The sequence below is a fragment of the Vigna radiata genome, chromosome 6, assembly GCF_000741045.1.
Source record: "Vigna radiata var. radiata cultivar VC1973A chromosome 6, Vradiata_ver6, whole genome shotgun sequence".
In the NCBI taxonomy this organism is placed as follows: Eukaryota; Viridiplantae; Streptophyta; class Magnoliopsida; order Fabales; family Fabaceae; genus Vigna; species Vigna radiata.
The window spans coordinates 7,540,012-7,551,627 of NC_028356.1; the positions used below are offsets into that span (position 1 = coordinate 7,540,012).

The following is an 11,616-nucleotide window of genomic DNA, read 5'->3' on the forward strand; positions in this document are numbered from 1 at the left end:
TTATATAATTTAATCTCTATATGGTATCATTACATTTTGTATAGCAAAATAAAGATAAAAATACATTGAATTCCTTTTCTAAAACACTCACAACTATGATTATTGCATATGCAGAACAAGTAAATTAGACAGAGAAATATAATACCAGTAATTCAATTACTTGGTTGGCAGGGTTATCTAAAATGGAGGTTCTCGATGTTAATTATATAAATAGTAACCAATGATAAATATAATTAATAAATAACATATATAAAGAATCTACCCACATTTATTCACATAGTAGGAAAGGAAATTACTGAACTGGGAAGAAATCGTTTGATATTTCATATATATATATATATATATATATATATAGATATAGATATAGATATAGATATATTAAAATTAGTGTTTTATATTTCATATTTCATATGAATAGTATATTAACTTATGTATTATTGTTCTATTTTGAATATTTATTTTTTATTAAAAGTATTGATAATAATACTATATTGGAAAAAGTTATACTAATTAATATAATTTAATCTGTCTATATTACTAGATATAGTATGATATTTAATTTCATTAAATAATGAACTGAAATTAGTGTATATTCGAATTGAATTATTTGTAGAAATGTTTAAATACGTTAATCAGTAAGTAATAAAAGATAATTTTGCATTACTTAAAATAATTAGGTTTAGTAGCTTATATGTAATAGTTGGGTCTAAACTTCTAAAATTTTCTCACTGAAAATGAATTATGACAACAAAAAAATATAATTATTTTGGAAAAACAAATATATAAATAGGATTTCATTAAAGAGAAAGTATCTAAATATGTGACTAAATCCACATAGGCCAAAAAACAACAAAAAATATAATTATTTTAGAGAAAAAGTATATAAATAGGATTTCATTAAAAGAGAAAGTATCATAATAATGTAGGAAGAAGTATGTGATTAAATCCACATAGGAAAAAAAACAATTAAAAGTAGCATATATGTGTGACTTTGCATAGGCAACAAAAAAATATAGTTATTTTGGAGAAAACGTATATAAATAGGATTTCATTAAAGAGAAATATCTCAACGTAAAAAGAAATATGTGATTAAATTCATAAAGGACAAAAAACCAATTAAAAGTAACATATACATTTCACTTTCACTTTGCATATATGACAAAAAAATATATAATTATTTTGGAGAAAAATTATATAAATAGGATTTCATTAAAGAGAAAGTACCCAAGTGTAGAAAGAATTATTATAGTTGCATTCTAAAGAAATAACTTGTCACAAAATGATCATCTAACCTAAGAGGCATAATATAATATACTTTTTTAATTATTTTACAACTCTATAAATTAATATTTTATTAAAAAAGTAGTTATACGGTGAATATATGTAATGAATAGTGATGTTAATATATTATTTTTCTAAACATTATCAAATAATTATTAATTCTTTCGATATTATATTAAGTTTTATCTTGTCTAATTTTAATTTTGAAAAGTTTGAAAATGAAAAATCTGTTTTTAATTATAACAATTAATTTGTATGAACATAAATATTTAATTTAAAAGTTTTATCGAATTATGTTTTATGTTAGTTCATAACTAATTTTGGATTAATGTTTATAAAATAGCTCATTGTAATTTACTATAATTTAGAATAAGTACCAATATTAAATAAAGACCGAAGAAACCATTGAGATAAAGTTAGTATAACAAATATTTTGCAAGACTAGGTATTTTATTTTAGTCTTCTATTAAATTAAGATTTCAAATTCTTTATTTAAATTAAACTATGTTCCTCCATATAACACGAGAAAAGAAAGAATAAAATATTGTATTTCTTATTTAATCATAAAGAGAGAGTACAATTGATATAATATATATATAATTATTCAGAACAATATAAAAAGGAATATAAGTATAAAAATATATGAACATAAATGCACAGATATGAACAAAGAATAAAATAATTCCAATATAATGAGAGGAGAATTTTAGATGATTTTAATAGCTTTGGTAGGGATTTCATATGTTTTTATAGAATTTCAAGTTGTTCTCTTAAAACTTTTATGTCAAGTAAGAATAGTAGTTGGTGAAGCAAGGGGTGGGGATGCACGAACTATCATGACATACAAGCTATCTCTTTCTTCAGCTTTCCTAATCATCTAAAGGGTTGACTTGTCCTGTATTTCACATGAAAATTTAGAAATGATAATTTTACAAGATATAGATTTAGTTAACTTTGTGACCGAAATAAGATTGACTAAAAAATTAGGAACGAACAAGACATTATGTAAGGTAAGGTGTGGGCCAAGAGAAACTGTACCAGAAATATGAGCAAATGAAGAGTTCTTGTTGGGTAGAGAAATTGCAATTGGTGAGATTTTATGATAATAAATAAAATGAGACAAAGAACTGGATATATAATCAGTAGCACCTGTATGACTCCCTAGACCAGTAGAATGTGTGACTGTGGGATTAGATTGAGGAAGAAGTGCCAATAGACCTTGAATTTGCTCTTGAGAAAGTTCCATAGTTGAGGAATGTGGTTGCGCCTGAGAATTATTAGAAGAAAAAACAACTGCAGAAGTCATTGAAGGAGAATAAATTGTAAGAAAGCCAAGAACAAGAGGTAGAAGATGAAGATTTTTGGTAGTAAGAGAATTGGTTGCGGAAGAAGGTGATCAAGAATTAATTTTCTTCTGATAACATGTTACAAGAGAAGAAAGAATGAAATATTGTATTTCTTATTTAATCATAAGGAGAGAGTACAATTGATATATATAATTGTTCAGAGCAATATAAGAATATAAGTATAAAAATATATGAACATAAATGCACAGATATGAATAGAGAATAAAATAATTCCAATATAATGAGAGGAGAATTTTAGATGATTTTAATCGCTTTGGTAGGGATTTCATCTGTTTTTATAGAATTTCAAGTTGTTCTCTTAAAACTTTTATGTCAAGTAAGAATAGTATTAGAATTATTTCACTCACACATTCATTTTCTTTGAGATGATTTATGGAAACGAAAACATTAATAATTCAAAGTTGAGCTATATCAATGAGTCATAGTTAACGAGTTACATAATTCGATCACTTGAGTGACCTTTTAACATTCAAAAGTAAAAATAACACTCTTACTAAAGAGTAAAATTCTAATATATATTTATATATATTATAAAATAAAGTTGATAATAGAGAAAAGAAAGAACAAGAAGAGAACATGAGAATTATAAGAATTAATGAAGACTGACTTTTTGTGTTTTATTCCTTTGATGAAAAGTTTTATTTATAACTCAAAGAATATAACCTAAAAATTACAAATAGTTAATATAAATAGTTAAAATTAATTATAGAAAATCAATGGATAACCATTTATTCATAAGATTTTTCTTTCCTTGAGTGTTTATTGATTAGAAAATGTCTTGTTAAAATTTTACAAGAAAAAACATTTTCAGATAAAAAGGAAAAACCAGTTATTCAGTTTAACTATTATCCACATCATGATAGATTCAGGATGACCTAATTGATCATGTTAAACAAGAAATTCATTTTGATTGGTAAGTTTCTGGCTTAAATGACATGCATTTCAATTGTATTAATATATGTGTAATACAAGCCATAAGAGAAGGTTGGTAGTTTTTCACAATTTTGATTCATAAGTTTTTGACTTACAATGACATGTGTTTCAATTGTACTAATATATGTGTAGTACAAGCCATAAGAGAAGGTTGATAATTTCCAACACACAATTTTGACTCCGTTGTAATATAGTGGTAAAAACATATTTCATTTTTTGTCTCAATATGATATCCATTTAAATGAATATCCTTGAAATGTAATAAGCTTCAATTATACTTCTTGGTAGAAGTATATTAGTTCTTCCAAAGCCTTCAATTATATTTGTGGTACAAATAATCATAAATAATGCCAATATTGACTCATCGTGTAACCAAACAAGAGAAAATTTGTTACTCTTAAGAATTGTATAAATTGTTTCACTATCACCAAGACACAACATATTTATTAGTCTATACAACACTACTACATACCAAATAATCAAACATATAATTAAATTTTAATAGATTTAATAACATCAATTTGTTACATGTATCATCCAAAATTAATCAACTTCGCAAGTCATATATTATAATATAATATCAAATAAAACTATGTATAAAACATTATCTCGAAAAAACTTTAACCTTTATATATATATATAGTATAACAAAATCAAAAACCACAAATCGATATATGTATAATATATTATTAACTTAAAATATATCTATATGTATTATATGTATAATATATTAGTGTTTGAATATCTCCATTCACACTTCTTTAACAATTACTATATAAATGTTCATCATACTCAGTTTACATATACATTCTATAATACAAAAGAAAACACATAAAACCAACATTTGCACATGCATATTATATATATATATATATATATATATATATATATATATATATATATATATATATATATATATATATATATATATATATATATCATAGAAAATTTTCCTTAAATTAAATTATAATAAAAAAATACATAAAAAGCTTCATCACATAAAGATGTTGCAAAGAAAAAAAAAGTGTTTCTATGTTCTTTTTCCTATTTTTAAGATGTTTTGGTATAAAAATATATGACTTAAATGACCTTTATTACTGTAATGATAAATTATATTTTTTTATTATTTGCTTTTGTTTTTCCCACATGAGTTTTAAAGTATTTTTCATATTATAATAAAGTAAAGATGACCTGATCGAACATAAAGAGATAATTAGAACTAATTTTGTATGCGATTCCTGAAAGGAAAATTATTATTTATAACCTAAAAATGATACAATCTAAAAATTACAAATAATTAATATAAATAGTTAAATCAATCCGTATAAATAATTTAACTAAACTAATCGATCAATCCTAATTGTAACAAACGAATAGACGAACCATCTATTCATAGCAATTCATAACCCGTTTATTCATAACAATTCTTAATTATATAACGGGTATGAGTTTGAAGATTTATAATTTTTTCATAATGAATTTTATAACAAATATATTTGAAGGCATGTTTTTCTGTCATTCTTAAATTAATTGACCTTAAAACTTTGGCTTAATAAGATTAAATGCGAGAAATCCAAAAAGGAAAAAAAGAGAAATAATTAAAATAGAAAGTAAAATTGTTGAAACTGACAAAATGAAATAAAAATAAATAAATAATGATATAAATTTATCTGTTATTAATAAATTTATTATTATTACTATTATTAAAATAGAAGAAATTATAATAGCATAATCAATGCTTTCTTTTATACAAATTTTTACTTATCAACTTGAAAAGGTGGTCCATCTCCCTATTTCTCCATTTTTCTTCACAAATCAACCAATTCAAGCTACCAAAATCATGTCTTATCTTCTTATTTTCATATCCATATTCGCATGGAAGCAGATAAAAATTACACGAATAGACTACTAACTTTTTTTTAAACAAGTATAAAAGATAAACCTGTTTGAATCTATCCTTTGACTATCTCTAACTTACATGCAATTCATAAAAATATATATTAGATAAAACATTTTTTTGCAATATAAAAATTCACTACAAAATATACTTTTTTTTTTATAATGTTTTTAAAACTTCGTAGTAACTATTTTTTTAGCATTATGGCCATTTTGTTAATATTTCGTAAAAATAGTTTAAAAATATTGGTAGTAATAGTTTTTTTTTATTTTCTTATATATATATTATTTAATTTTCTAATGTAAAAACTTTTTAACATAATCTTTAGATTATTACTTTTAATTTATACATAAATTAATTTTAATTTATAAAAAGTCCATTTTATTATTCTTTTTTGAAGAATATTTACAAACAAGTTTGTACAACCTACTAATTAATTTCATGGGTCTAAAATAAAAGCCACAGCTGAAAATACTTATCATTGTATATATAAATTTAAAACACGTTGCATTTGGTGAAGTCTTACAGAGAGAGTGACCAATAGAATGAAATGCCGTGAAGAAGACATTTTTTAAATATCCTTTTCTGATGATCATCGTGTGGTAACTCCAACACTAACAGAAGGAAAGAATGATTCCTATGACTCCATCGTGATGGAAATAATATTCACACCTTCTTTCACTTTCTAAAACACCAAAGCAATCTCTTCTCAAAGCATACAAATTCTTTTCCTTTCCCTCCTTAACCAAATATTCCTTCTCCAACTCATGCACAATTACACTTTCATAGCTAACTGAACCTCAAAGTTATTTTACATGCCATACACAAAGTAGCCATGTATATAAACTTAGACACATCTCATTTGATCACCAATTAACACCCATCTGAATTTCAAAACCTTAACTCAAATTTTCTCTTTTGCTTTGTTTAAATGGCTTCTGCACCAGCCTTAAAACGCACAGATTCTGTCATAGATAATATGCCTGATGCATTGAGGCAGAGTCGGTACCACATGAAGAGATGTTTTGCCAAGTACCTCGAAAAGGGTAGGAGGATTATGAAACATCACCATTTGATGGAAGAAATGGAACTAGTAATAGATGACAAAAGTGAAAGAAATCAAGTCTTGGAGGGTATTCTTGGCTTCATATTGAGCTCCACGCAGGTTATTTCTTTGCATTCTTTACCTTTATATACATGACAAAAAAATTATCAGTAGTCACATCACCACTAACACTAAATTGTTAATTACGATTCCATTCATTAAATACATTGTTAGAACTTATAACCCATATCTGTGTACTGTTTATTATGATAGATATATAGTCTATTTGCATATAAGTTAGAATTGCTTGTAACATATATAATTCTCATACTGTAATGAGAGCTATTTCATTATATAAGTCACACACACATATAGAGCTTGTGGTTGTTGATTTTAACGTTGTTTACCTGAAACTTGCAGGAAGCTGTTGCTGATCCACCGTATGTTGCCTTTGCAATAAGGCCTAATCCAGGAGTTTGGGAATTTGTAAAAGTGAGCTCTGAGGACCTTTCTGTTGAGGCTATCACCCCCACTGACTTCCTCAAATTCAAGGAAAGGGTAACTGATGAAAAATGGTGCGTCATTTTTCTCATATTTATACCTCACTTGGATTTTTCTTATCAACAACTTTCAACACCATCTTTCAGTTCTGCTCTACTTGCGTTTATCTTCTGAAATGAAATGAAAATGAGTACAAGTTTTGTATACTTGAAGTGGCATCATTTTTATCACGTTTCTTAATTTTGTTTATTTCTTAGTTTACATGTTCATCCAATAAAAACTAAATAAGTCCAATTCGAATAATACTTTATGAAATTTGCTTTTGATGTTTAACTTGGTCTATATTGAAGGGCAACCGATGAGAATTCATTTGAAGCAGACTTTGGAGCATTCGATTTCCAAATTCCTCAACTAACCCTCTCATCTTCAATTGGAAATGGACTCCAATTTACTTCCAAGTTTTTGACTTCCAAGATAACTGGGAAATTGGAGAAAACACAGGCTATAGTGGACTACTTGTTAACACTAAATCATCAGGGAGAAGTAAGTGAAACAACACGAGATAAAATTCGCAAATATTATACTACAACATCAAAGTTATACCTTTCAATATTCATTTCCCATTTTGTCATGGCAGAAGTTGATGATAAATGAGAGCCTGAACTCTGCTGCAAAGCTACAGATGGCACTGGTAGTGGCTGATGCATTCCTCTCAGCACTTCCCAAAGACACTGCATATCAGAATTTTGAGCTAAGGTAAAGATTTTTTATTTTTTAATGGAAGAGGCCAAGGATGTTGCAAGGTGTAGTCCAATGACACTACCAATTTCGTTGACAGGTTCAAGGAGTGGGGGTTCGAGAGAGGATGGGGAGATACTGCAGAAAGAGTGAAGGAGACAATGAGAACTCTATCAGAAGTACTTCAAGCACCTGACCCAGTCAACCTGGAGAAATTTTTAAGTAGATTACCAATAATATTCAATGTAGCCATCTTCTCAGTTCATGGTTATTTTGGACAAGCAGATGTTCTTGGCTTGCCGGACACAGGTGGCCAGGTAAAATTCTTAACATAAGCAGCAACTAGTTTGATTATAATCATAGGTTGATAGAGTTATTCGCCTTGTCGCAAGGTCAACAGAGTTTTATACAGAGAAATGTTAAGAATGCTCTCTTTGGACACAACCTCTACTGCTGATTGAAATTTACAAGTTTTTTGTGGGTTACTTCTTATTTAATGAGTCTTATTCAGAATATTGTAGCTTTCAATAAGTTTTTAAGCAATACAAGAAAGTGTATAAGAAGAAGTGCGTGACTAATACAATCTGCTTTTATTATATCATGTCAAGTGCTATTTATGTTAAGAGATTGCTTAAAAGTAAAATGCTTTTTCATTTCTAATACTCATTGAGAGAAGTACAACAGATAGTTTACATATTGGACCAAGTCAAGTCTCTGGAAGCAGAATTGCTTCTGAGAATCAAGCAACAAGGGCTAAATGTGAAGCCTCAAATTCTTGTGGTGAGTTTCATGCAAAGGAATGGATAATTATATCTCGGTATACGCACATGAAGTTACTAAAATCTTAAGAGTACACTATTGATCTTGACAGGTAACAAGGCTCATACCTGATGCTCGGGGAACCAAGTGTCACCAGGAGTTGGAACCAATAAATGATACTAAACACTCCCACATTTTACGTGTGCCTTTTCAGACAGATAAAGGAATACTGCATCAGTGGGTTTCACGCTTTGATATTTACCCCTATCTTGAGAGGTTTACTCAGGCATGTACATCTGATTCAAGATTCTTTACCTGTTATCTATTGCCACTCATGATTTTTTTTCCTTCTTACCATACTTTTGCTCATTTAAATAGGATGCAACAACCAAGATTCTTGAGTTCATGGAAGGGAAACCAGATCTAGTTATTGGAAATTACACAGATGGAAATTTGGTAGCATCACTAATGGCTAGAAAACTTGGGATAACTCAGGTTAATACAGCATAAGTTTTGCTTTGAACAGTTTTTTGTGGTTGCAAGTACATTTATTTTCATTTTCTACATGTACTAATTCCATTTGGCAATTGAAAACCAGGGAATTATAGCACATGCTTTAGAGAAGACCAAGTATGAAGACTCAGATGTCAAGTGGAAAGAATTGGATCCCAAATATCACTTCTCATGTCAATTCATGGCTGATACAGTGGCAATGAATGCAACTGATTTCATCATAACCAGCACATACCAGGAAATTGCTGGAAGGTTAGCTCAAATAGCCTTAAACATACATAAATGAGCACAAAACAGGAAAAAAAAAATGAAATCTAAATTTGAAAGTTGATATTTGCAGCAAAGATAGACCTGGACAATATGAAAGCCATGCCGCATTCACACTCCCAGGGCTGTGTAGAGTTGTTTCAGGGATAAACGTGTTTGATCCTAAGTTCAACATAGCCGCGCCAGGAGCAGACCAATCTGTCTATTTCCCTTACACAGAGAAAGAAAAAAGGCTCACTCAATTTCAGCCAGCCATTGAGGATCTTCTTTTTAGTAAAGTGGATAACAATGAGCATATGTAAGTGACCTCCTCTCTTGTAAGTAACATTGAGTTATAAATTACCACATTCTTCTAAATGAATGACTTTCACTTCTGAAATTGTTATGGAAGCAGTGGATACCTGGCAGATAGGAGGAAGCCAATTATCTTCTCAATGGCTAGGCTTGATGTTGTAAAGAACTTAAGCGGGTTAGTTGAGTGGTTTGGCAAGAACAAGAGATTGAGAAATTTGGTGAACCTTGTCATAGTAGGGGGCTTCTTTGACCCTTCAAAATCAAAAGATAGGGAGGAAATGGCAGAGATAAAAAAGATGCATGACTTAATTGATAAGTACCAACTGAAGGGTCAGTTTAGATGGATTGCTGCACAGACTAATAGGTACCGCAATGGAGAGCTCTACCGTTGCATTGCTGACACAAGAGGAGCATTTGTGCAGCCTGCTTTGTATGAAGCATTTGGATTAACTGTCATTGAAGCAATGAACTGTGGATTGCCCACTTTTGCTACCAACCAAGGAGGTCCAGCAGAAATTATTGTTGATGGGGTCTCTGGCTTCCACATTGATCCCCTCAATGGCGATGAATCAAGCAAAAAAATTTCTGATTTCTTTGAAAAATGCAAAATGGACCCCTCACAATGGAATGTGATTTCTGCAGCCGGATTGCAGCGCATAAATGAATGGTATCCAACTGATCATATCATATCATACAATTCCCTTAGCTTCTTGCATCAATGAGAAAATTTTCAAACTTTTTAAATGTCTGTCTTATAGCTATACCTGGAAAATTTATGCAAACAAGATGGTAAACATGGGGAACATTTACACCTTCTGGAGACAAGTGAATAAGGAGCAAAAAGAGGCAAAGCAGAGATACATTCAGATGTTCTATAATCTTATATTCAAGAATTTGGTAAGCCAATAATTGGTCTTCTGGACACAAAAATTCACCAATTATTATGTTTTAAATTTCTGAAAAAGGTAAGCACTTTTGATGTGTAAATCTCACAGGTTAAGACTGTACCTGTTCCAATTGATGAACCTCAACAAGCAGTGACCAAGCAGCCGAGTCTTAAATCTCAGAGCACAAGGTCTGTTACTCAACCAATCAATCAGTTTTCATCTTTGTGAGGAGAAAAAAGTGACTGCATTAATTGAAATATGAATATCAGAAATTGCTATATCATGATTACCTTTGTTTTTGTTGGGGTACGGTTTATATACACTTAATATACCTTCATTGGTAATAAGTCTTTTATATTGATACTGTTATAAACAAATCTGTAAGAATTTGGTTCAAAGCAGACAGTATCTTACCAGTGTAGAGATTCGTGTATATCGAACCTCTCCTAATAGTTATTATGTTAAACAAAATGGTTTTCCATTTGATTCAAGCTAACATGTTTTCTCTCTTTCCTTGTTGGTTTGCTGCATCAGACGCTCACAGTCCAGACTACAAAGGTTAGGTTCATTGCATAGCACTGAATTAGGTCATGATTATTAGTTTTGTTGTGTATGCTCAATATTACTTGGTTTCTTTCAGGTTATTCGGAAATTAATATCTCAACCACAAAGCACATGTTATGAATCTGGATATAATGGATCTTTTCTCTTATGTGTACACTTTATATTTTATTTTTTATTTTTTTGTTATTCATCAAACGAAGAAGTTCTGCTATTGTTGAACTACTACAATTATTTTATATGATCAATAAAATGGCCTATGCCAGGAAATTCAAAACGAAGATGGAGCAATTTTTAATTTCACGTGAGCTGAAACTTTAATTTCAGAACTGTAATGAACATTTTACATGCTAACATCCCCAAACGAAACCACTGAAAACAAAAAGATTAGGATAAATATGTCATTTTAATAAGAGCATAGAAAATAGATGTGTCTAGCAAAAAAGAGGGAGTGCAAATAAAAAGAGGTTAATTAAAATTATTGTAAAATAATATGATTTAACATGGGCTTAAACATTCCGGCCTAATGGCACTGCAGGTCCAGCCCAACTTCAGCAAGTTTGTTAAATTTTT

At 29.1% G+C, this 11,616-nt stretch overlaps 1 protein-coding gene across 1 annotated transcript; it reads left to right on the forward strand.

Annotated features, from left to right (window-relative positions):
• Positions 1–6,096: 6,096 nt before the first annotated feature.
• On the forward strand, positions 6,097–11,324 carry LOC106762931 (sucrose synthase 7-like). The gene is made up of 15 exons (XM_014647057.2): positions 6,097–6,643; positions 6,944–7,098; positions 7,375–7,567; positions 7,662–7,780; positions 7,863–8,079; positions 8,447–8,542; positions 8,634–8,807; positions 8,900–9,016; positions 9,120–9,286; positions 9,375–9,599; positions 9,696–10,262; positions 10,354–10,492; positions 10,591–10,670; positions 11,017–11,040; positions 11,123–11,324. The coding sequence occupies exons 1-15, from the start codon at positions 6,410–6,412 to the stop codon at positions 11,136–11,138; spliced, it is 2,523 nt and encodes an 840-aa protein (XP_014502543.1). The 5' UTR covers positions 6,097–6,409; the 3' UTR covers positions 11,139–11,324.
• The last annotated feature ends 292 nt before the right edge of the window (positions 11,325–11,616 follow it).

Bases quoted from the DNA above. Each gene is read 5' to 3' on its own strand.
- LOC106762931 (XM_014647057.2), top strand. From the start codon at position 6,410: ATGGCTTCTGCACCAGCCTTAAAACGCACAGATTCTGTCATAGATAAT. The intron at 9,287-9,374 runs GTTAGCTCAAAT...TGATATTTGCAG, and splicing joins TACCAGGAAATTGCTGGAAG to CAAAGATAGACCTGGACAAT. The intron at 10,263-10,353 runs GTATCCAACTGA...TCTGTCTTATAG, and splicing joins TTGCAGCGCATAAATGAATG to CTATACCTGGAAAATTTATG.